Below are 27,517 nucleotides of genomic sequence, written 5' to 3'. Positions count from 1 at the left end.
TTTTTGTATTGTAACTCGTTACATTTTACTTTTTGGCTCTTGGTAAAATATATTTTTAATTACTATTTTTTTTAGTTAAATATTTAACAATTTAAAATTAAAATAATGTAGAATAAATAATTTGTTTTTAGTCATCATTATTTATATTTTTCTTTTCAATAATCTCATCTTATATCTACAGTCTTTAGAATAATATTAAAAAGCGCATAAAATATAAATTCTTTGAAAACATTTTTTTAAAAAAAACTGAAATGGTTATAATAAGAGTTTCATTGCACTGTTATTGAATAATTACAATAACACAGTTAATATATAAATATGATACAACATTTTGCCCCCGTAAAATAATGAAACCAAATTACCAAGTATACGCTTTTGTTCAACGTACCCACGGCTGCCAAGTTTTCGATATTCTTCTCAATCGGCCAAAATGACATTCATATACTTATCGAAGGCTGCAAAATATGAACAAACATAATATATTTTAGGTGTAAGCAAAATTATCAAATGTTTAACTATTTTGATTGCGTTTAAACAAAATACCTTTAACTTTTAAGGACGCCGATCAATGTTCTTGAATTTTGTAAGGTAAAAAGCACTCTGTAGTTGATGTGATGCATCATTATGATTATATTAATCCTTGTGAAGGGCTAAAACAAATAAAAATTATTCAATAACAACAAGAATTCCAAGTATAAATGATAAATGTTATTAATTAAATTTCTATTCTTGTTGTAGCTATAGATATATTTTTATTGAACTATATTTGAACATTTAAAGTATTTTAGTATAAAGTTTACTATAAACTATCAAAAAAATATTTTGAATTTAAAGTGGGTAAGTGGCTTAATTATTTTTGATTGAAAAAAAAAGTTTTAATATTTTTGTATTACATATTATACTCTTTTTAATAGTTCAATTATTAGTAAGTTGTAATGTTTATTAATAATATTCTAATCTGAGGTGCTTAATTATTTTTTACTTATACTAGCGGCCCTGATGTTATTATGGTCAGTTGTTGTTATATTTTTGAATTTTTCTACATTTCGCAAAACAGTTTCCCGAGTCACCTAAATCAGTCTGTACCACCTAACTAATGACCAATATATTTATGTATAATAATAATATATTATAATTAATTTAAAATAAAGCTAACCAATAATGTTTATAAATATATTAAATAATAATATAGATACATAACCATTATTCTCACTGTCAACAACTAACAAGTGTTATGAATTTATGATTGTTCCAATGTGCACTTGTATTAAAATTTAATTGTCGAGGAAGGACTGTAGGCATGGGCGGATAGGCCATTTTTGGCCTACCGAGAAATTTTAAAAAGGGACCCCCACATGAAAAAAAAGTCTAATAGGGCCCCATTACCGAAATACGAAGGAGGGCCTACCGGGAAATGCCCGGTTTTGCCTATTCGCCCATCTATGGAGGAACTATTGCTCACGTTATGAAAATCATGCTGGTTAGCGCCACCGGCAACCGCGTACTCCGTACCTTACCCACGGAGAAAACACTAAACAGTTGTACCTCACTGATTGAAGGACTGCGGCGCATACCTACTGCATACTGACGCTATTGTTTAATTACAAACGTTTTTTTTAAGACAATCGTCAATTTCAGATTATTCATTAGTCATTGCGGACATTACGGTTACACTGTTACAGTAACACACTAATACATCGACATATATCCAATTGAATATTGTCGGTTTACATCACGGCTATAGGCCTATAGATATAGATATAGTATCTATAGCTGTGGTTTACATACATGAAAAAGTAGTAAGTACGGCAAATTGAATTGTTATTGAACACGACGAGTCGACGGAGCTTAGAGCATAACGAATAACGATCAGCCACCTGATTTTTTGATGTGGACCATGGTTGTTGTTTACTATCTACAACCGTGACGACGACTACAGGTATATTATCTTATCACTTATCAGTTATTCTGTGCCGAACTCCATGTGGTATTGTCGAATTGTGACTTATGAGCTACAGTACTTCACCGGTCGGCGGTCACAATAAACTACTGAGATGTTTGTTTAAATATATGAGTTATTTAGATTTAAAATTTCAACGTCAATAGCTGGCGGCGTGGAACAGAATAAATTAAACATTAATACAATCGCACGCCTTGATCAAAAATGGACGAGTGAGTCGGAATCTGATTTTTGTTATTTCTATCATAATATATGTTATTAAATATACTTACAGCTATAAAGTTATACTTATAGCTATAGGTAGGTAGTTGTATTTTGTATCATACATTCAATCTGTAAATAAACAAACCTAATTTGCTGATAAAATATAAAATATGTATGGCTTAAATGCTTAATGCATAATAATTAAGTCGATATTAAGGTCAATATTTGTTTACAATAACTAACTACACACAAGCTAAACATCTATAATGTTTTATTATAACTACTATCTAATGATTGCATATAATAATTTACTACATTAAAACTATAATATCTACTTATATCAAACATATAATTTAATTTTAAAGTTTGTATTAGTACACAAAAAAACAGTTAGGGCTTTAACAATTTTGTTTCATTTAAAATTACTGCACATTTTTTCCATTATATTTGCTTGTAGATTAAATAACCTAGTATAAGTATATGCTCACGGAAAGTGCTATACTATAAACTAAATTCTGATAATTATTTTATAACTAGTTGTATAGCCCAGAATAGAATGAATAAATATAAAATATGGCGCTATGTAGGTATACCTCAGTTCATGGGCAATTGAAATACTTCACTTTGTGAACAAATTTATAGGCAATTTGCATGTAATAAATATATAATTATATATATTTTCAAATATTATAACTTCCTATTGATATTTTTAAGAACAATCTCTGAATCTTACGTCAAAATCAGTTAAATAGTTTTTGTTTCTACGAGTAATAAACATATAGACATTGTCATTTGATGTACATAGTATAAATAATATTTATGGTAACAAACTGTTACTAGTAAAAGCAAAAAAAAAAAAGTATGAATATTTTTATTTCACATTAAAATGTGACTTAAATTTTAATCAAGAAGATGTATACCGTATGTGTTGTCTCTATCTTACTAAAGTATATCATAGCAAATTTACATTCAGCAGAACATATTGTATATTATAAGCTTTATATTGGAGTCAACTGACTTAGTATCAAACTTAAAGGTAAGAATATTATCTAGGACATGTCATATGTTTTTATTGATATTATAATTTTAAAGTTATAATATTTTATAATGAGACAGCACATGCAGATATGTTTTCTTAATGCTAAATATTTATAAGCACATTGAGTATTTATGATTAGGTTCTTATAATTTAAAAAGTTTTTTGGTTTTTTTTTCAGGGATTGTGCTTATGAGATATGTATGGTTGATTCGTCAAAGGAATTACTGAAGGTTGGTTAATAATTATAACTATTATAATTTAAAAATTTATTTTAATTCAAACTTAAAGTAATTATTATGTAAACAATTGATTTACTTTTATTTATGATTGCAGGAAGGTTTTATTAATTTATGTCAAAAATATGGTACAGTTAAAAATTTTACTCTTTATAAAACAAAATATGAAAATCAAGCATTTATTCAGTTTGAGGATAATGAGTTAGTAATTTTACTCTTTATAAAAGAAACATTTTTTTAAATATATTATTGCCATGTAACTGTCGACGGTCATCTATATTTCTCAAATTTTATGTTTTTATAACTGCTGGCTGGCGTCCATAGTTGATCATTGCTACTATGTAACATGATCACCGGTTATTGTAAATAAATATGGTTTTAAATTATTTATTTTTCTGTGGTATTACAGTAATAAAAAAAGTTCTAAAAAAAAGCCCAGTGGCATTGTGAGAATATTTATGATTCATTTGATGTAATAAACATATTTATTTTTATTTTTTTAAATATAATAGTATAGCAAACTAGGAATAGTATGAAAAAATATGTGTGGCGTTTCGTTAAACCTTATAGTGTGATGCGGACACATAGCAGTTAACGTGTTAAAAACATTTTATTTATTATTTAATACAATTTAACAAGGGCATTTCATATGACTACTCAAACATATATTGCTATAGAAATATTAACCTAATGTCTGTTATAGTCTTTTTCTAATACTTCTAGTATTAAAGATACTTTATATAAAACTATTTATTAAAATAAATATTAAATCGACACTTTCTTGGTAAAATTTTACTAGGCTCGATTTTTACAAAATGAGAACTATGAAAAGTAGTTTTGCTTTATACTTTATTATAGTTAAGAACCATATTTAGTTGCAAAATTGTACTTAGACACAGTATGTAAATTATTCTTATTATCAATTATATAAACTAATATAACATAACTAATTTATTTTTTAACTAAATGGAGTTTGCAAAATTAATTATTTTAATAACCAACTATTATTTTTATAGTTCTGCATATAAAGTGTTAAATGAAAAATCATATTTTCCATCTTTCATATCAGTGGATCTCTCCAATCGAACACAAAAAATGATAAATGTTAACATTGGGAATGAAAATGATAAAGATGAAGAGAAATGTGAATCTGATGAAAATACAAAAACAATTATTAATGAAGACGCAAAAGATGAATCGTTAGCTAGGTTAGTTTTTAATAATAAATTAGTTTTTTTGTTATAAAAATATCATTTATTAGTTATTTGTGATTTTTTATTAATTTATTTTTTAATGTTTTAATGATGAACACTTCCTTAAGCCAAGTTTCCACAAATTGTGTATTTTTTTAGTACACTAATAATTAATAGACGAGTGTATAACAATATTTATAACAACTGACAAGTATATTTAAGTATATTTGCTGCTTCTGGAAAATTCACCATTGACTTATAACTATAGAAGTTGTCAATCCTTGGGCATGGCAAATATCTATGAGTGATGAAAGTATTCTAAAAATATTTGTCTATTAAGTCTAAGGAACTCGGCTTCAAAACAATAAGACTTTTTTCAAGATGATAATAGAATATTTAGTATGAAACATGATTAACTAACTAGGTATGCCAGCAATCAAATGATACGCATCGTGCTATGTCATCCGCCTAGGATTTGTTATCAGTATTCAGTATATTCCACACTCCCACAATCCGGCCAAAAATAAAATCTTTGGCGGCTGACGTCACATTCTATTAGAATAATCTGGCTGCGTGTATTAATACTAGCATTGGTAAAGTTGCTGCTGACATACTTAGTTAGTTAATCATGGTATGAAAATAAATAATTGTTGAATTAACTGTCTATTACTTTGAAATTGAAAATTTTAGAGACAATTTATGCTGTTAATCATGTATTTAAAATCCACAAAATATATTTCTTAGATTTATTTTCATACACTTATTTTATTTTAACAAATAATAAATAATGTAGTCTTTCCTATTATAGATTAATATTATTGTTTGTATTATTTCCAGGGATTTATTTTATATCGGTCCTAATGTTTCGGTAAAAAGTTTAGTTGAGGAATGCAAAGAATTTAAAGCAAATAAAAAAATACCTTATAATCTAGGAAATGATGATCTTTTTGGAAAGCCTCTTAATACAAAATGGGAAAAAATAGAAAAGTATTTATAATATATTGAAATTAATACATTTTTACAAAATATTAATGATTAAATTGCAGGCCTGAATTTGAAATTAATAATCTTGATTTCTATAATCGTTTTGAAAATTGTACGGGCGGTGAAATTAAAATTGTAAAAAAGTTAAGTCCAAGCATGTTTACTGCTTTGACCACGATTTTTAATGACGGTGAAAATGTACAAGACAAATTAAAGATTATTAGCAATGATATTGAAAGTTCTGATCTTCTAAATATGTAAGTGATCAATTTGTTGTAACTTGCAAATAGTTAATATTATTATAATATTAATTTAATAATTATTTGTTAATGTTATGAAATAAACAATTTAGAAACAATCTGAAGTATGGAATGTTAGTGGGTGCATTTGATAATGTAACTAATTTGTATGGTCGTGGATATGTGACTTTGGTAGCTGGAAACAGTGTTAATGTTGCTTTGAGCGATTATGGTAGAGTAATCAATACAATAAAAATTAGAGAAGTACCTGAAAAATATAATCAGGTACCAGCCTATTCATTTAAAGTGCATACCAAAGGTGACTATGTTCCACAGTTAAAAGTAAGATCAAAATTATTCCTAGTTCTAATCCTCAGAAACTTCTTGATTTCTTATTTCTTTTTTATGTTTTAGAAAACATCTTATATTTTTAAAGTGGGCAGTGTTTGCCCAACAAGAATCGTGTTGATTATATTTGATGAAAATAAAGAAATTAAAGCCCAATTGAAAAAATGGCAGCCTACTATAGAAGAATCGGGTGTTCCATATATTGATTTTAAGAACAATAGCTCAGTAGAATTGCTAAAATTAAATTATATGAACTCAGCATTTATTAGATCAAAAGAAAAGCACCATTTTGAATTTCTTTTTTCATCCTGGAACAATTTGGCAGCTTATTGCTATAAAAATTGTAATTATTATTTTTATATTTGATTCTATATGTATTTAATAATCCAATGACATATTAACCAATATGGTACATGGAGAATTCATTTTAAATATTTTGAAAATATGCTACACTTTATCTTAAGTATTCACTAATCAAGTAAATATTTACTTTAATATTTTTATACGCCACAACAAAATTATTATTTTATCATTTTGTTATTTTAGAAAAAATGTTACTCTACTATTTTTAAAATTTTAAATGTATTTTATTTTTTTGTGCTATTTTTATTTGATACAATTGTCACTAACAGATATTTTATATCAATTTAAAAGCCTTTTTAAAGAAAAGTAAAGTAAATTTAATAAAATCTCATTGTATGCATCAGTCTGGAATCAGTGGTGTGACAAAAGTTATTGTCTAATATTCCACTCTACCGAAAACCTAATAAAGGCATTTACTTTCACAGTTCTAACTAGCTAACATAGCTAATATTAAATTATTATACGTTGATCATAACTTACCTACCACCGTCCCTAAACCATGCTCAGAGGCTATTATCTCTTAATTATCATTAAACCACTGCATGAAATAACCTGTTATTTTTGCATTATTACCAAATTAAAATTTACAGTTTGTAAAGTATATTATCTTTTTATGTTAAAATATTTAAAAATACATTTTTTTTTTTTTAGCTCAAGCTTTAAATAGAGAACCAGTTTATGGCGAAATCGTAGGATTTAAATCTCCTATAACCAATAATTATGTCAGAGGTAGAGTTCATAAATTGTTCAGAGACAACATTTATTCTGTGAAGCATATGGATAATCCCATAAAAGAAAGTATCAAGTTGTCTGAAATGATAGAACTACAGTTTGAACATAAAAGTGTACGTATTTTGGCACTCATATTCATGTACATATATATTATATATTATATACCTTGGTGATTATTTAAACAGTTAAGGGGGATTGGAAGCGATGATTTTTTGTCTTTGTTTAACACACACGTAACATAGGATTATAGATGTGTTCTATTTCCAACGTACCGATTGATTTAATGAAGCTATAAGAATTCTGAATACAGATTTGAATTCGTCATCGAGTCTTCTTGAGATTGACTTTCCCACATTTTTGATTTTTTGATTTTTACTACTCGTAAAATTGAAATATGTCAATTTTTTAATTACTCTTTTTTAATATAACGTTTTTCGGATTTTGGGAGGATAAAATCAAAAATGTGGGAAAGTTGATCTTAAAGGGGAAACCAATCCCCTTAACACATAAATTAAATAAAATCAATTCAAAATGAAATATAAATTTAAAAATTAAAATGGATTTTTTCTTTGATGAATGATAAATTAATGTATTTTTTTTTTATTCTGAATGATAGCAGACATAATTAAAAAATGTTTACTTCATTTGTTTTTTTATCTTAATATTATTGTGAACTATTGTCTCTGACGAAAATGGTAAAATAACAATATTTGTCACTGTGTCAATGGACACAAGTTTAAAATTTGAATATTTTTGTTTGATAAAGTATTTTAATAAGGCTAAATATTATATAATGTTACTGCGAATGTCCGCAATCGGTGAGTGCTGGCAGTCGCCGGTTAATGTCGTCATACACCAAAGTCGTTGGTGAATGTTGGCATACTGATTAAACTTAATATACTGCTTGTAAACATTTACTAGCGAATGTTGAATTTATATAACGATATTGATGAATGTTGGTAATGCCGATATTATTTAATCTGATATCATCTAATATTTTAGTAGGTAGTACCTTTACACGATGTAGTTGTAAGACAAAGTACACCACAAAAAAGTGTGGTTCTATAAATGTTGGCATTTTATGCAGTTCAAAATGTGTCATGATAGTTTGTCATGTTGCAATAAATAGAACAATTTTTGCCGTTTTTTTAAAATAATAATTTTTGTATGGCAAAATAATCATAATTAATAAAAGTAATTGTTAATATTTACAACTAAACATATCATTTCTATTTTATATTATTGTCTGTATCCTATGTCAACATTGACCAAAACCGTGTTGTGTATGTTAACAATGACCAAAATCCTAATGTAAATGTCAACATCCACTAGTAAATGTCTGTTATTTTAATTTTTCAACATTCACCAATTTAGTAGGCGTATGTTGACATTCACTAGGCTATTGTCAGCACTCATCAATTGCTGACATTCACAGTAACATATATATTATATTTAAATGTGTGCTACGAAAATTGTGTAACACCAATTACATTATGTGTGATTATTTTTAAGTAATTTATGTTTGTTATAGATACCTGTAAGTTTTTTAAAAGTAGGACTGAAAAATGCTTTACCATATCCTATCCAGTTTGATGCTGCATTTTTAGTCAAACATGTTATTGGTGTTCGCCTTTCTGTGGTAAGTTGACACTTCAAATTAAGAAAAATGAACAGTAATTTTAATTACAGAAATATAATTGTATTAGCATTTTGATGAATCAAAAGCAGAAGGATGGAAACATGTAGATTTAACTATTATACCCGTAAAAGAAAATATGAATTCTATATTATATAATTTAGTTGAACCATTGTGGCTGAAAGATGATGCTAATACAGATAGTATGTATACAATTTTATATGTTAATTGTTATTTTTAACATAGTATAAAGTATAAAATAATGTATTTAATATAATTTATAAGATCCTAGTTGGTATTTTTAATTTTGGATTCATTTAGTATAAGAAAGTTTTTATTCAGTTCATTATGGTTTCAAAATAATAATTTTTATTAATTGTTTAGTGAGCACACTATGCTTTTTCATGGAAATTGTTTTATAAAAATTAATGAACAATTATAGTTTGGCTATCGTAGATGGGAAACCTAATGGGTGTAACCTTGCTAGTTAAATTATAAGAAGTAGTCATATCTTGTAGTATGAACATGTCTTGTAGTAGTTAACAAGTCGTTCCCCATCCCTACATGTATAATTCTTAAAACTTTTTGTTGAATACTTAGTAAGTAAATCATATAAATTATATTTTAATTAGGAAACTTCAAATAGCTATAATTCTAGAATTACAATTTTGAAAATAGTATTGATGCATTGTATAAAAAAAACTATCAATTTTACATAGGTTTCAAAAGAAAACAATTTTAAATCATGTAGTAGCTAAACTTTAACTATGTCAAATTGTAATTTTCTAGTTTTAACCTTTTTTACTCAAATCAATTATATTTATTATTAATTCCTTAAAAGAATATTAACCTTTATTAGGCATAAATTATTTTGAAATTGGTAAGGATTCTATTTGCATATACCATTTTATGATTTTTATTTGTATACAATACTTTTTTAAGTAATCGGTGTGATTTTCATCATTCGATGTGTTCAAAGTGTTAATATAACCTTATCAAATATTTTATGTACATCTAATTTATTATCTTTTTATCTGTAATTATGATCAGTATAATTGGGATTTTAATAATGTAAAAAAGTACCAACATTTTCTTTTATTAGCTGTAAAAAAACTCTTATAATTTTTAAACAGTAGTTTAACATTATATTAGATATTAAATTACAATATTACAAAACTTATACAATTATTCTAATTAAAAAATATTATTTTTAGTTTTAATTTTTTTTTTCATAATATTTAAAATATAGGTAGTGATGGAAGCTATTCTAAATACATGGATTTATTAAGGAATGAATTAGTTGAGAAATCCGTGGTGATCATGAAGTTTGTTGTATATCATGATGGAGTATTTTATATGAGAGACAAATTGTTTGGAAAGTCTTTTTCAATTTTATCTGACATGATTAAAGAGTATAGTGGTCTGAATTTAAATCCTTATTTACCACATATTGATGAAGTATGCCTAGGTCAATTTCCAGGTATTTATTACACTTTAGTCTACTCGCTGTTTATATATTAATTTGATAATATGCATATATTATTTTATCTTTTAGATGGTATGTGGTACAGAGTAATATGTGATCAAATGAAACCGGGTTCATTGGTAAAAGTACATTCTATAGATTTGGGAAACATCGCATATTTGAATACTAGAAATTTAAAAAAACTCCCATTAGAATTACTTTTTCATCCAACTCATGTTTCTCTGTGCATTTTAGGTAAATTCTGAATTATTCATATTTAAAATTATATAAATGTCATAGGTTTGATTATACAGTATTATGTTGGTTTTTTTAGATTCTTCCATTCAGATAAATGAAAAAAATATAGAAATATTGCAAAAATATGAAAATACCGATTGCGAAGTAACTGTTTTGAAAAGTTTAGGTGGTAAAAATCATTACTTAATCAACTGTCCATTCTTTGAAGAGATTCTTCAATAACTTTTTAGACATTAGTTATAAGAATAGTTTTAATATCTTAATTTAAGATAATCAAAAAATTATATGAACAACATATATAATCAAAAGAATTTGTATCTATTATAAGCTACATTTAATATTTACTTTTTAGTAACAATTTTTAATTGTACATTGTTATATAAATTCATTTTTTTTCCTAATTTTTGGATTGATCATTTTTAGTATAAGTTGAATGCATTAGTAAGCAGTTCAAATCTAACTCTCAAATCAAATATATTAAATATTTAACTGGGCATAATAATATGTTAGTTGTAAAATTAATATTTTTATTTTATATTCATTAGGGTAGGCAAGCCTCAAGCATTTTATATTTGATTAAATCCTTAATTTTTTTTTAATCGTCAGTAAGATTACATGCATTATTGTAACAAATGGGACAGGCTGAGCGTAGTTATTATACTCCGTAACATACAAAAATTTCGATTTCAGATCCATTCAAATTGTATAAATTAGAAGATTTTATAACAAAATACATAACTACAATAATTTATAATCTTGTTAATAGGTATATGATATTTTATTTTCATAAAACATTAATATCTCATAGAAGTATTTAATTTTAACTTTTTTCTTAGTTTTTGATGAATAATTGTTTGTATCATATTATTGCATACATTTCTTAATAGACTGTTAATTATATTAAATCCCAAAAAATAAATAAAGATGTATCAAGTGTTTTATTTTCAATACTTAAATTTGATTTTAAAATAAATATTTTTATTCACAATAAGGAATACAAACATTAGACATAGTAATAATTAAAATATTAAAAAATACATAGTGCAAAATAAAAAGCTAAATAATCTCAAATTTAAAGTCATTCTCTACTGGACCTTCCCTTCATAATCCGGGCTTGATATAGTTGATATACACTTTAGATTCTTTAGAATTTATCGCATTGCAGATTACTTGCTCATAATTATGAATTTGTCAACATCTAAAAACTTTACAATAAAGATATCTCACACGATAATGATTCTATAAATTATTCTATTAAGAAATCATTTTATTTATCAACAGAAGAATAAAATGATCTTAAAAAATAAAAAGCTTCTTGAAGGTCGAGGTTTGTATCATGATAATTTAAGATTCCATTCCAAATTCCAAACTTGACTCCGTGTAACTAGGAGAAATTATGATTTTCAACTAAAAAATTACTGTATTAAATATTGATATGTATCGATCCATTATTGAGTATATAATATATTTTATGTAAGTCGGAATGGTATGTTTGATATAAATACTCCATATCGAATATAAAATACAATATACACAATCAATACAATTGGATAGAGTATAGACCTTAAACTTAAAGTAGGGATATATTTATACCAATTCTTGGTGTTCAATAAATTTGAAAATTCTTATTATGCATATTTTAATGCCTATACAAAGCAATTACAGATAACGCTGCTGTGCATTTATAACTTAGATCATAATAATATACTAATGAACTATGGATAGAGCCATAGAGGATAGAGCCACGGCGTATTGCATATTTGTATCTTGTATCCATACAAAAAGTTGTTGTCGATATCAGCGACGAGTCTCTTTATTAGGTCTTAGATCTGAGCATGCGTGAGGTTACTCGTCGCATGTTTATCATTTGGATTATTAACGATATAAATATATAATCGATAGGTAATATTAGTGGTTCACGTCTTCACGATCATAATGTATAATTTATTAATTACAAATTACAAATTATTTGTATAAAAATCACGAATTAAGATAGACGATACTATGAATTGGAAGCTGCGGATTATAAATTAAAATAGGAAATACCTTGTTAAATTAGTGAACAAAAAAGTCATGAACTTAAATAAGTTAATGGTATAATATAATCATTATGATCTAGGATTTATAATGTAAAATATACCTAATAACTTCGTGATAATATAATTTTAATAAATTATCGTTTATCCATAGACATATTATAAATTAATTTATATGTCTATGCGTTTATCAGTCCCAATCGGTCTAATGACCGTTTCCAAACTTATTTAACACTAATACTGTATAGTTATGGTGACCAGATATAAAAATTTTAAAAAAAGTTTTTTTTTTTTTTTTTAATTTTTAATTTTTAATTTACAATCTGTTACATAAAATTTAACAATAAGTAAAATAGATAATTGAATAAAAAGTGGCTTGAAGAAAGGACAGATTTAAGAAGCCTTCTAGTGAAGACACTTAGTCAGCTATTTATATACATTTCTATAAGTTAACAATAAAATTTAAATAAAATTAGGCAATTAACTAAATTAATAGGTCCCGACACCACCGCCTTTTTAGTCTTTTCCTAGGATTGTCAGGTATGTTTGCCGACGCAACACGCAAGTCCTTTGATTAGGGGATTATCATGGTTTTTAGCAGATAAGTTAAATCGTCTATAAAAAGTTCTAGCTACATCGCAGACGGGTGAGATGGCAAGATCGTTATGTAAGGTTTGGTTGGACAGTCCAGGGCCTGGCATGGTGGGCGTCTGCCAGGGGCGCAAAATATCGAGTAGGAATGGGGGCGAAAAATTTGATATCATAAAATTTGAATTTGAAAATCTAAGCCGAAATATTTTAATATATTAATATCTGTTATTAGATGCGAGTTGATTAATACTGAGTTAATTCATTAATTGTGTTATATATTTAACACTTTTTACAATTTTTATAATTAAGTAACAAATTTACTACAGAAATAAATTTTCATATACGACGATCGACGATGGCTGTTATTGAATGGTATCGTAAAAGGAATATTATATTGTATTTATAATAATGTAAAAAATATGTTTCCCATGGCCGACAATTATAAAAATAGAACAACTATGATATATGTATATAAAATAGTTATCAGTTTTAAATCGACCAAAATAATATTTTCAAAGATTATATTAAAGTATTAAATTAAGCTATATAATATACACACACACAATTGTATTATTATATTACAATAACAATTATTCGGTTATTTTACAATCGACATTCGATTGAATGACAACGCGCATTACGGAGCTATACCTACCTAATCTACTACGCTCTGAAACAGTGAAGCCTGAAATAGAATAAGGTAATTAGGTAAATATTCTAATAGAATTTATTTAAAATTTAACGATTATGAAAAATTATTAGCATTAATATTGTGTCATTTTTCCCGTTGTATTTTATTATTTTATTTTAATTTATGCACAAATTTGCGTACTTTTGGATTAAAGAACATCAAAACACTAATTTTTTTTTTTTATTTTAAGTTTATTGGTGTATTATTGTAGTTAACACAATGAAAAATGTTTTGGTTAAAATCCGAAGTTAAAAAAATGATTATTTAACAAAATAATGAGAGTAGATGGATAACCGCGTGACGTCGTAGAGCCTACGACCGAGCAGTCGCCTATGTTTTACGCGTAAAAGTAGTTTGATTTACACAATGATATTAATAACTTAAAATTGTATTTAAGAATTTTTTTTTCATAATCCGAAGTATATTTCTGTGCTTAAGACGATGGTGTGATTTAAAATTGAATATACTTATTGTTGCATACATATTATAAATTATAATTTAGTAAAGTTATTGAGTTCACAACTCGCATTGTATTGTTGCGCGAACCAAAATTTGTTATTATTATCTTTATTTGAATTTGAAATATTATTAAGGTTTTGTTATTTCAACTATTAAAATAAAAAAATTTAAGCTTTACAGTAAGTATTGATTATGCTAATAGATAAATAAGTTAACATTTATTTTTTTATTTTGTGGGGCGCAAATTTTTATTTCGCCAGAAGCGCCGCTAATGATTGGCCCGGCCCTGTTGGACACGTAAAAAGGTGCTTTAGTTATAGCTCGGAGCGTTTAGGATTGGAAGCGTTGAATACGGTTAGTGTTTGAAATTTTTGCAGGGCCCCATAATTGGATTCCGTACGTCCACATTGGTTTAAGATAAAGTTTATATATTAGAAGCTTGATTGGTAGTTTTATGTGGTTGGAGGTTAGGAGAGAGCGGAGAAGACGAAATCGATTGTTTAAGGATAGAAGTTTGCTGCGAAGATGAGGAGACCATGTGAGGCGTTGATCAATAATTATGCCTAGATAGCGAGTGCTCTGCGCGGTTGGCAAGAATTGCTCTTTAGAGTAATAGGTGGGCATATTCCCTTCCTAAGAGTGAAGGTACATTGTATAGATTTGGATTCGTTTATTTTCACACCACATTATTCCTTATACCATTTTTCGAGGAGGGATAGGTGACAGGTGTTTTAAATAAAGTACATTTTAAAACTTAGCTCCATCTCTGTCGTAATTGTTCAATGCGTATACTAGTAGAATGTACTCGTTTTACACATATATCCATAGGTCCTTCTAGAAAAATTGTTTTTTTTTTTCATCTGATTACTCTATTTTATTATTATTATCAATTATAAAAACATTAAAAACCAATTATTTGAAATTATAATGTCAACTCATTTAGTGTGTGTCTTTATGATGAAAATACTTTGATATTGAAGAATTTTAAGTAAACTTAAACCAAAGTATAAATTATTTTTTAAAGGTAAAAATACCAAGTGTAAAATTTAAATATACACGATTTAGTACATCATAAGAATGCTTTAGGTCGAACCCTAAAATATAAATTAATAATCAAATTATAAAAACAGTAAAAATACATATTAAATTATACATATAAAACTTATTAGCCAATAATAATTTTTAAAAATGAGTACAATAGCATGTACTTAACACTATTGTTAAGGACATTAGGACACACGTCAAAAAAGAGTACTGTCCTACGAAAAAGAGTACGTCTGGTCACCATATATATAGTGTATAATACAATAAATTATCGTGTAACGTGTAGGTATTCTTGTTCAGTTCCTATTCAAACCAATATATTCAATATTGTGTATTTGTGTCACAAAACGATTTAATTATGGCATTTGATCACATAGAACACAACTGGACAACTGGTAGGTAATCGAGGAATCTAGCCTCTAGGACAAAATATCCAAATGTATCCGTTTTTCCCAAAATAAGTGCATTACACTTTACTTTCTAATAAATTTAATAAAATGTAAATATATTATATTATACTACATCAATTAATAAAATAATATAAAATAAAATGTAAATTAATCTTAGTTTTTTAATCAAATTAATCCATTTTTCTGAAAATAAGTCCATTAAACTTTACTTGATAATAAAATTAGCTCTAATACTCAAATAATATAAGCATTTTGATAAGAAAAACAAAATTTTATAAATAAAAAAATGTATAATATAATAGAAAAGGATCCAGGAACTGATCCGGTTTCTATGTAAATCCATATCCCAATCCACCCCTGAGGCCTGAGTTGAGCTTTTGATTGTTATTAGTTATTAGTTTACTTGTTGATATATATATATATATATATCTCAGGAGCGTATTTAGAAATGTCTTATGGGGATGCGACATGAAAATGCTGCAGACAAAATTAAAGTCGCACAGCGTCAATTGGATACCATTGGACCACCAACGAAAAAGAAAAGAAAAGATTTAATAAAACATATTTGTGAAGAATACAATGATGGCACTAGGGACATTACAAATTTTTTAAATGCTATAGCTAATTTTCTTCGACAATAAGATACAATTTTCTATTTTTTAAAACATATACTAAATTTTTAGTTATTATTTGAGTATACTGTATCTATGTATAAAAACAAATTATTTTACATTTTATTTTATATTATTTGACTAATGTGTGTGTAGTATATTTTGTGATATTATTACTATTAACGTAGGTAATTTATGTATCATAATATAATATATTTATATTTTATTAGATTTATTAGAAATTAAAGTGTAATACACTTATTTTTGGTAAAACGGATACATTTGGATATTTTGACCGATTACCGGTAATCGAGCGCTAACGCGAGAAAGACGTTTGAACGTTTCGTAGTACGTTTTGACTTTCGGATATTCCAACTTCGGGACGTCTGTCGCCGTATGACAAGAGTTGTTGTCCCGGAGTTTGGCGCAGTTGCACAAGAACGAAATCATAATAACGACGCTGCTATCATTGGTCGGAGATGGCGCGTCTATTGATATCAATGATTATCTTCCGAGTATACACCGATCGCCGGTTGCCGAGAACGCGGTCGGAGACGCCGAACGACGACAATACGGCATCATCATCGATCCGCATCAGTTTACATTGTGTACACATCATTCTTTCGGGGTATTTTTGACTGTCGGTGACAGACATCGTGATATTACCCGGAGATCTTGTGTAATCGATTCTGAAATTGCATTCGTTTCGTCGTCGTCAACGAGATTTTTGTCACTTTGTCAGTCTGTGACATCGAATCGACCAGCTTTCAGTATTCGTACGGTCCATCTCGACATCGTCGACAACGTTATACGTAGTAAGTATTAAAGCCGTCGATCGCGCGTTTCTCCGTTTCATCGTCGTCCAGTTTGAGTGTCGCACCTCGTAGGTGGTATACAATATCTCAGTGTCTCTCGCGTGCGATTAATGATTATAATAATAATTATTATTTATTATTTTATTTTGTCATTGGGTATTTTGTTTTTACAAGTTTCGTATAGGATAGTCATGCTTGTGTGTGTATGAATTAGGTGTAAGGGAGCAGTGGCAACAGTGGCGTAACTAAGACTGTGTTTGGGGATGGATTTCCACAAAAATAATTACTTAAAAATGTTACTAAAAATGCAGTAAAATACACTGAAATTATACGTTATAATAAATAAATATCTAGCAATGTGAAATTTTAATAAAAATATAATAAATATACAGTAGACGCCGCTTATAAGACTCGCAGATATAAGGTTCAGTCGCTTATTAGACTCAAAATCGTACGGAATGGTCCAGGCGTATCAAAATACATTAAAAAAAAATCGGTAATGCTGGTCCCAAAGTCTCTTATAAGCGGCGTCTACTGTACTATATATTTTGTTCAATCACAACGAAAGTATGAAATATTGAGATTGAATTGACAGTTTTTGACCATCGTCTTCGGGCTACAAACAAAACCATAATAGTATAGTAATGTCCAGGGCTCGGGACTTTATGTACTTAAAATCTTAACAATATGCGCATACATACGCACCAAAAAATATCAAAATATGCGCTTTAATATGCATTTATTTTTCATTAAAAATACATACTTATTCAAATTTAATTTAAAAAAAAACATATCTTGTACATATTACTAAAAATTTATATTTTATACATACTATATTATTAAAAAAAAAAATGTCAAACTGTTGAATGGGAGGTCTTTGGATTTTTCAACACTCAGCATCTTCTATATCTAGGCATCTAGCAATTACAATTTTTATGTATTAAAAAATAATCATTTTATAATTATAATTATGTATTTATCTGCGTTAGGTAAGTAAAAATAATAATGTCTTCAGAGCTAAAAATAAAATGGTTTCCCCATAATGCTATTGATTATCGCCTTATTGATATTATTGCCGACAAAAGCATGTAGATAAAATTGATTAATTTTCTAAAAATATGATTTAAGAGTTTTTTTGATTTAATCAAAAATTATTTTAAATATGCAATAAAAATCAATAAATCTTAAAAATATGCATTTGTAGAAAAAAATTCCAAAATATGCAAACGTATGCACAATAAACTTTTAAACTTCAAACACCACAACACAAATTTGTACCGGATCATATTTATTCTATTTACTTCCCGAACAAATATGCAAATGCATAAAGTCCCGAGCCTTGGTAATGTCTATTAAACTAAATAATATAGCTAGGTATCCTAAATTAACAACTTAATTAACTTATCTTAAATGTATTTTATTAAAATAATGTATGTACATCACTTCAATATTGTTTTTCGCAGAATATTGTATTTATTATAACTTTTATTAATATAGTTGTCGGTAATGACAGTAATATGAGGTTAACAGGTTATATATAGTAATATTAAATTATATAAGATTATGAAAATTAAACATTATAAATTATATTACTTTTCAATTTTGTGCTATAATGAAATAAAATAGGTAAAAATCTATAAAATACTACCTATGCACTATATTGTATAAATTTATAAAAAAAAAAGTCACAGAGAAGGATGACACCCTTATCTCCCTCTGTAATTAGTCCACTGTAAGGGAGAAGTACTTAGAAAGATTATTTTTCACGCGACTGCATGTCCCAATAAAGTTTGTGTCTTACCATCATAGAATTGTATAGTTTGTTTTAAACTTTATTTGTTTTACTTATTGATTTTGCCTATAGCCATGGATGTGAATAAATTGAGGAAAGCTTGCTCCTTGGGCCCTGTAATTCCAAAAATTTTGATTGTGCTGCCTGTTTTAAAGTGAGATGATTTTTAATTAAAAAAAAAAACTCAATAATTATATTTTTTTTAAATATAACTAATAGTTGAGCTAAAAGTGAAAGACACTAATACAATTGAAATTCAGAATCTGTAGATACTACTTTTTTTGGCTTGTCAGCCTCTAACATATCTACATTAACAAAAAGTAATGTTTTAATTTAATTTAAATATTTTATCATATTATGCCTTCAAACTTAATAAATTAAATAAGGAATACTATAGTCCGTACTCTGTGTAGTGAGTGACAGAGTAAGTTGCTCTAGGGGGGGGGGTAAATTGTAAACCACTAGTGGAAGTAGGTGTACACTGTACACATATTAGAAATTATTTTGGAAGTATATAGAAGTACTTAGAAATATATGGAAGTACATATGGTTGGAAGTCTAGTATACAAAAAATTGACTAGTGGTTTACCTGTTGCTCTTCCGTTCATTAATAAAACTCCTATAGGCTCCATTCATTTTTTTTTTTTATTGTTAATGGTCATTTTCTTTTAATGATAATTAAATTATTGATAACTAATAAACATAGGGACACATACAAATAGCTCTCTAACAATTCATACTTACTAATATACAACAATACTTACTATAATAAAATCTTATTAAAATACATTTTTTCTACTTTTTCTATTTTGTTTTACATAATTTAACAATATTTTTTTTCTGTTTAATTAAAAATTACAATAGAAAAATTATTAATTTTTAATTATTATCAAAATCTTCCAAGACATTGCTAGGATTTTCATCAAGTAGAGATGTACTTTGGAATATTTTTAAATATCTAAATAAAAATATATCATTTATTTAGTTTTTTTTTTTTTTTTTTTTAATGAACTTAAGCCCGGCGACTAAGGCCATCAGCTGTTGTAGGGGTTATGAATTGTGGAGGGGATGTAGTGGTACGGTAGATTGTGTTACGGTTGTCACGGTAAGGTAGCAAACACGTGTATATGTGTGGCAAGGTTTTTAACTACTAAGAACCCGAATGGTCACCCATCCGGGTGCTAGTAGCTGTGGCCGTTACTTACTCCCAGTTGCATTCCACGACTGGTAGCAGCCAACACGCCACGCCAAGCCACATTTATTTATTTAGTTTACCTAAATACCTAATACCATATTTCATAATATAAATACAATATTATAACATATGTTACATATCTAATAAATACAATTATAATAAACTAGAATTAAATTTAATTAATAATTGTTATAAATGCCTATAGACCAAATCAAGTTATCATTATTACTAGTTATAAATATTTTTATCGGCCTAATCAGTTCATTGCACTGCACAATAAAGTTTGTTATGATATGGGGTAAGTAACTCAATAACAATCAGAATGACAGTACTATTAGATACTTGATACTTTGCTGTGTACAATTGTCATAATATATTTTTATTATATATAATATAATAAATATTAATTACTGTATGATTTTATTTTTCAAATTAAATAACTAAACTTATTTGTACACTGTTAAACATCGCTTAATTATATTTTATGTGTGTGATTGTAACATACATAGTTATAATATACCTAAAATTCAGATTTTTGAACTAAAAAAAAACAATAATAACATATTGTTTCAAATAATAAAAATTAAAACTAATTTTTTTGGTAAGGTTAGAACTGACCTTTGTCAAAAATAATTTTTGCATATTTTTTTATTAAGTATTCAAATTAAATTCCTATATAGCAATATATTCCTAAAACATGTTATTTCATACAAAATATTCTTTTACTTTGAAATATGCTTCTTATGCGCTAAAAAATGTTGTTTATTTGTTCATAAAAAAATGAACCATTGAGAAAGCTTATCCGATTGGAGCTACATAGTCTCAGTAAAAATATACAAAAACATCAAAATCTTATGACAAATTATAACTAATTCAAGCAAACAATAGTCAGTAACTACAGTTAGCGACAATATTAATTCAATAAACAAAAATTTAAATAAAAAAAAAGGTAGAAGAATGCTATTAATTGTAAAAATGAATATGTCAATGAATTAAATGTATATTTATTTAGTATAATATATTAATATGTGATATAGCTACATTTTAAAACTATAAAACTATTTATGCTTATTTAATACAAAACAAAATTGTATTTTTTAAAAAAACCTAAGAACTCGTATAAAGAAAAATCACCCTATTTTTGTTAATCATAATATGTTGTTAAAAACTGATTCTTACAACACTGAAAATCAAATTTATATCTATTATTAAATTCAATATGTAAAATAAAGGTAAAATTGATGGAAATTATGTGGAACTAAAAAAAGAAAACTTTCTTAATTATTTTATTAATCATGAATGATAATCATACATTACAGCTGAACAATTTATAAAAGATGTAATTTGTATTTATGGCACATGAAATAAACTTAATCATTTCAATTTAACAACCATTTTAGTTCATGCCGTTCATGATGACATGAGTAAAGGTTTTCCATACTCGTTCTTAATAAGCAATCGAATTGATAATATGGTGTTAAGAATATTTATTCTAAAAGAAGAGTTATTGGTTTTTTTTTAGCCAAATATTTCCAGTGCAGATATAGCTAAAAGTTTTTATAATCTATGGGAGGTTGTCAGTTGAAATGAAACCACAGTATATAAACCTTATACTAGGGCTCTAGATATAAAATATATAGATCCTTACTTATACTAATATAAGGTCTATGTATGTTTCATACAAATATACAATACATTGACTTCATTGTATATGGTATATGGATCAAGTGTGCAGGGAAAATTAATATAAAGTAATACCTAAATCAAAGTAGTTAGAAATGTATTAAGTTTTAATGACCTATTATTCCAAAAAAAAAATATTGATGTGTTTGGCTAAAAATAACAATTTTTTATTGGCAGGCAGTATTTCGACCAATTTGGTAGCATAGTTACACTATTTGTAACATAATAAACTTGATCAAACACATTTTCAGTTAGAGTTGATACATTATTTTTATGTACAGATAGAACATGATCTAGCTAGCCTTATAATATTTGTGTATTGTTTCTAGAAAAAATGTGAAATTATATGTTTCAAGTTAAAATTTTTTATCATTACATTTTGATACCAAATATATACCAATTTAAGAATTTATTACCTTGATCAAAATATTGCCTGTAGAATCTTTCACAATTTTTTCTTTAACAATATCTACTGGTGAAAAATTTTTTTCACAGATTTTCTGTCCGACACTTAATCCCTGAAAAACATTTCTCCAAGTTTCTAGTCTTTTTCTAGTCACCACAACTACCTTCAGTACTTTTTTTACATAATATATAACATAATTGGGCTATTTTAAATAAAAGAAGTAATGTAAATATAGTAACTAAGAAATAATTATATTATATTATATTATTATTATTTTGTTTAGCTTTAACTTATATTGTTGAACTTTGTATTATATTATTCAAAGACCATATGATCTTATAACATAGAATATATTTAATCAAATTGTATCTATGTATTTTAATGCCTTTATTTATTAAAACCACAGATATATAAACATTTATATATCTGTGATTAAAACACCTAAAAAAAGTTTATAATGTATAATTGAAGTGCTTAACGCATCATCTGCTATATATTTCTATACAATCAATACATTAGCATTTATACAATAAACTTCTATAGCGCAGCACTATGCTAGATCCGGATTTTTACCGTGATAAAAAATTAAAAACGCCATTCAAGCATCGCCTTGTTAGACCTATTATTCTAAGACCGTGGTTTGGCAAAATGTTTGAGAAAACAATAAACTGTATGTCTAGTGATAATGAAACAATGAAATTTGCATATTATTTTATATGATATAATAAAATGATTGAGGATTAACAACCTATAACAGTTGGTATTGTTAAAATGTATTTGTAATTTGTTACTGTATGTTTATTTCATATTGGTTATAAGAATTAATTCAAACAATATATTTATAAGTTACCCACCAATATAAATAAAAACCTCAAAAAAATAAAATTTGGTTTTTTTTCTATGCTTTATTTTATTTATTTATTTTTTTTGATTCATTATAATCCTATTTAAAAAAATTTATTATTTTAAGTATTCACTTTAATTTATTATTTCATAATATATTTAGTGTTTATGTTTATTTATTTATAATTGTACATATAATTCATAGATTTCTATGCTAGAAATAGTCTGTAATACTTGTATAATTAAGCACGCCATTAAATAAACCAATTTTAATTATACCAACTACCAGTTTGTTGTTAGTTCTTAATGAAGTGTCTCAATAAAAGGGGCAGAATCTTTATATAATTTTAAGTATAGCTAACTTTTTCAATTTTAACACAGTATAGCAAATATTAACCTTTAATTAATGCAAAATCTAACCTAACTTTTTTATATTTTGTATTTGTTTATAGATTATACAGTTTGATGTGGAAATCAATTTGATTTTAAGCTTGCTGATAAATAGCAGTAATTCATAAGTAAGTAGTCTTATTATAGGTGACTTAAATTTAAATTGTATTCATAATAGTCTGTATGTTTTATTAATTAATAATGATTTATGTTTTAGGTTGTGAAAACTAAAATTTAACAATGCTTGCCTTGTCAAAACTAGCATATTTTGAATGTAACGAATTTCAAAAGCATTGGTATAATACTACACCAAATAATGTAATCAGAATTGTTATCCATCCGTGTTGCGAAACTTTAATACTATACATAAAGGGAGAAAAAAAAATTAAACCTCGGTTGGATATTAGGTTATGTGCCATTGCTGCAGATAATGGACATTTAGATTGTTTAAAATTCGCTCGCAGACTAGGGTTTGCATGGGACAAAGATGTTTGCATGGGTGCTGCAAGAAATGGTGATTTAGAATGTTTAAAATATGCCCATGAAAGTGGTTGTCCGTGGGATAGAAGCATATGTTACACTGCTGCAAAACATGGTCATTTGGATTGCTTAAAATATGCTTATGAGAACAAGTGCCCTTGGGACAAATATACATCCAACTGGGCTGCGAATTCTGGAAACTTTGACTGTTTGGAATACGCATTCAAAAATGGATGTCCATGGGACGAAAGAACATGCATGTTGGCTGCTCATAATGGACATATTGATTGTTTAAAATTTGCCCATGAAAATGGGTGTCCATGGGCTGAAGACACGTGCAAATGGGCTGCAAGTAGTGGACAACTGCAGTGTTTGATGTATGCTCATAGTAATGGTTGTCCATGGACTGTTGAAACATGCACCAAGGCTGCAACAAATGGTAATTTGAAATGCTTGAAATATGCACACGAAAACGGGTGTGTATGGGATAAAAAAACATGCACTATGGCTGCCACTAATGGACATTTAGATATTTTGATGTACGCCTATGAAAATGGATGTCCATGGGATGAATGTACAACTTTTTGTGCTGCCGAAAGTGGACATTTAGATTGCTTAATTTATGCTTTTACTCATGGATGTGGATGTGATGACAAAACGTCCAGTGCTGCCGGCAGAAATGGGCATTTGGATTGTTTAAAGTATCTGCATGAAAATAAATGTGATTGGGATTCATTTTTGACATATGGATCTGCAAAATATGGACATATGGATTGTCTCAAGTATGCCCATGAAAATGGATGTCCATGGCATTCAGATACATGCTATATGGCTGCAGTAAATGGGCACTTTGAATGCTTAAGATATGCTCGAAAAAATGGTTGTCCATGGGATGATAGAACACGTGAATGGGCTATTAATCATGGACAATTTGAGGACTGTTTATAATTAATTTATGAAAAGATGATTTTTCAAATGGGATGATATTGATTTTATTCATTAACTAGATATTTCAAACTTATTTTGTATATGAGTACCATTATGAATTTATTGATGTCAGGAATAGTACGTTCATCATTTTAAATTAATTTTAATTAATACTATAAAAAAATGCTTAGCAGTTTTAATTTATTGTACTATTTAATAAATTTTTTTGAATTTTAAATCAGTATAATAATATTGAATTTTTAAGTTTAAATTGATTTTTTATATTTTATTATCATTGTTTATTTATTTATTTATCTAAATAAATCAACAGAATTTTGCTTAATTTGAGATACAAACTTATGTGCAAAATAATTTATAAAAATGTACATTTTAAGCAAATTGTTAATTTAAGTATAATATTTAGTACCTATTTGTTCCTGTAATTATGTAGAAAAAAGGGCTTTTGATAAAATATCAGCCATTATTAAGAGTAGTAAATTACACGCACAGTATTATTTATAAGGGAAGAGATATTAAAAAAACTTGGGCAATTTGAAACTACTATTTTTCATTAACATAATAATATAGTTTTATCAAATGAGTAATTGATATAATAAATAGAAATTACATATTTCTGTTCTATAAAAAAATCTTCCATGTTTTCTTTAAAGATAATATATTAATAGCAACAAGTTTTGATATCAAAATAAGGTACATAATTATGTTAAAATATTATATTCACATTATTTATTTTTAGCATTGGTAAGATGTTACTTGTTCTGAAGAATTCATTTAATCCTATATACTTAATAGTTAATACTGTAAATTCTTATTATTTCTTATTATTTAAATGTAAGATTATTATCTAAAAAACAGAGAATCTCATAAGTTTTATTTGTACTTAAATTTAAAAAAAAAGCTATGATTAGAATACAATTAAATATTATTTGTGAATTTTAAAATATTCATAATACGCTGCCTCTTAAAAAGTTAAGTTAGAATTATTATATATTAACCTATAAGGCTATAACCTTTTTATTTTATTTTGAAGAACTATAACCTATAAAATCATTAGTTAATCAGTTTCATGCATTGTATATCTATATACCAAGTAAATAATTATAATAATTACTTAATTATAATATTTTAAATTGTTCTCATCTATATCATAACCGATCTATAATTTACTTCTGTATTAAATATTTAATCTAGATTCTAATTTATAATACTGTAATATAATGACTTTCACATAATTTATGTTCTTTTTTTTTTATAAGAAATTTACAATCTGTACTTCGGGCACAATAAGTAAATATGATACAAGAAAAGATCTTAAAAGATTCTTACCTTAAAAATTGACAGCTCACTCTAATATTAAAGCTAATAATACAAAATTATGTCTACTGAATGCAAATTTGGTATGTGGTTATGTTCTTTGGTTGTAAGTTATTAATTGGGTTGGTTAAAAGATTGTTATTATTAATATATTTGATTATTTGATATTATTGAATGTGTATTATATATTGTAGTATTGATAAATAAATCTTTTTATATTGTTAGTTTTTGTCACAAATTTAGTTACTATAGTATATAGTATTTATATCCCTGGTTTTTGTGTATGTAATGCACTAATGCAGTAATGTCACACATTCTGGTTTTTTATGGTGATTTAACAACTTGAGTTAAAAGATATTAATGTTTCAGGTATGATAGTTTGTGATAAATTATCATTATGATGTATGATTGGTTTATTGTAATTTTGTATTGTATTATATTGTTAGTAATAATATTATCATTATTTTATGACTTATAATTAGTTAAGGCAACATTAATACTTACCTCTTGATATATGTTAATACTATTAATCAATATACTATATCTTAATACTAGAGTAAGTATAACTGCAAAGAAAAAAATCATTGCTAAAATAAGTTCATAAATAGTCTACATTATAATACTTTATTATAACAAAATTAAATATACATATTTTAATTATTAATTATTAATATATAATTATGTGATCTGGAAAAATAAGATGAATTAAGATCAAATAAAATATTAAATGTGCTTGAAAATTAGTGGACAATTTGTGTATTCTGACATTACTTCAGCATCAGATAGGTGTGCTGCACACACCTTAAATTAGATTACAGACAATTTGACATAAAGAATGTTGTAAAATATAGACTACAAAATCTTAAGGCGATTAATTAAAAAATAGTATTTTAATTTAATAAACAGTCATCACAATGTACAGATTTCAAATTAAATATAAAATTACTAGCAGATATTTTAAATTAATAATATTGTACAAAATGTTATCTAACACCTGCATGAATTCTTTAGAATTCAAATTAAAACTAAGTTTAATGATTACTTTGCTTAGATTTTGTCTTCCCATGGTCTAATATTTATTTTTTATCTTCGTGATGCAGTGTAAGTAGGTAGGTACCATACCAATCCATACGTTAATATTAGGTTCTACAC

General features: G+C 26.5%; 2 protein-coding genes and 1 long non-coding RNA gene across 5 annotated transcripts; 2 read left to right on the top strand and 1 right to left on the bottom strand.

Moving 5' to 3' along the window:
• Positions 1-214: 214 nt before the first annotated feature.
• LOC132927330 (uncharacterized) lies at positions 215-1,909 on the bottom strand. Of its 3 annotated transcripts, none has more exons than XR_009661695.1 (3): positions 1,789-1,909; positions 544-650; positions 215-455 (listed from the first exon to the last, which is right to left on the bottom strand). It is a non-coding gene; the product is annotated as an uncharacterized LOC132927330 (long non-coding RNA). The 3 variants fall into 3 exon arrangements; XR_009661697.1 differs by lacking the exon at positions 1,789-1,909 and adding an exon at positions 1,463-1,768; XR_009661696.1 differs by lacking the exon at positions 1,789-1,909 and adding an exon at positions 1,546-1,768.
• A 49-nt stretch (positions 1,910-1,958) lies between these two features.
• On the top strand, positions 1,959-11,605 carry LOC132927329 (uncharacterized). The gene is made up of 14 exons (XM_060991848.1): positions 1,959-2,172; positions 3,382-3,433; positions 3,537-3,640; positions 4,456-4,647; positions 5,470-5,619; positions 5,679-5,873; positions 5,969-6,197; positions 6,270-6,546; positions 7,218-7,411; positions 8,830-8,937; positions 9,005-9,137; positions 10,184-10,414; positions 10,490-10,654; positions 10,734-11,605. The coding sequence occupies exons 1-14, from the start codon at positions 2,165-2,167 to the stop codon at positions 10,877-10,879; spliced, it is 2,184 nt and encodes a 727-aa protein (XP_060847831.1). The 5' UTR covers positions 1,959-2,164; the 3' UTR covers positions 10,880-11,605.
• Positions 11,606-16,991: 5,386 nt separating this feature from the next.
• LOC132926897 (uncharacterized) lies at positions 16,992-26,589 on the top strand. Its single transcript, XM_060991317.1, has 3 exons — positions 16,992-17,314; positions 23,686-23,751; positions 23,841-26,589. The coding sequence occupies exon 3, from the start codon at positions 23,864-23,866 to the stop codon at positions 25,049-25,051; it is 1,188 nt and encodes a 395-aa protein (XP_060847300.1). The 5' UTR covers positions 16,992-17,314; positions 23,686-23,751; positions 23,841-23,863; the 3' UTR covers positions 25,052-26,589.
• The last annotated feature ends 928 nt before the right edge of the window (positions 26,590-27,517 follow it).

This window comes from Rhopalosiphum padi, chromosome 3, assembly GCF_020882245.1.
Source record: "Rhopalosiphum padi isolate XX-2018 chromosome 3, ASM2088224v1, whole genome shotgun sequence".
NCBI lineage: Eukaryota > Metazoa > Arthropoda > Insecta > Hemiptera > Aphididae > Rhopalosiphum > Rhopalosiphum padi.
Note: the sequence above shows the minus strand (reverse complement) of the source record. Positions and strands in the feature narration are given on the sequence as shown.

Excerpts from the sequence above, each read along its gene's own strand:
- LOC132926897 (XM_060991317.1), top strand. The coding sequence starts at position 23,864 with ATGCTTGCCTTGTCAAAACTAGCATATTTTGAATGTAACGAATTTCAA.
- LOC132927329 (XM_060991848.1), top strand. Across the intron at positions 3,434-3,536 it reads CGTCAAAGGAATTACTGAAG|GAAGGTTTTATTAATTTATG; the intron begins GTTGGTTAATAA and ends TTATGATTGCAG. Across the intron at positions 10,655-10,733 it reads TGTTTCTCTGTGCATTTTAG|ATTCTTCCATTCAGATAAAT; the intron begins GTAAATTCTGAA and ends TGGTTTTTTTAG.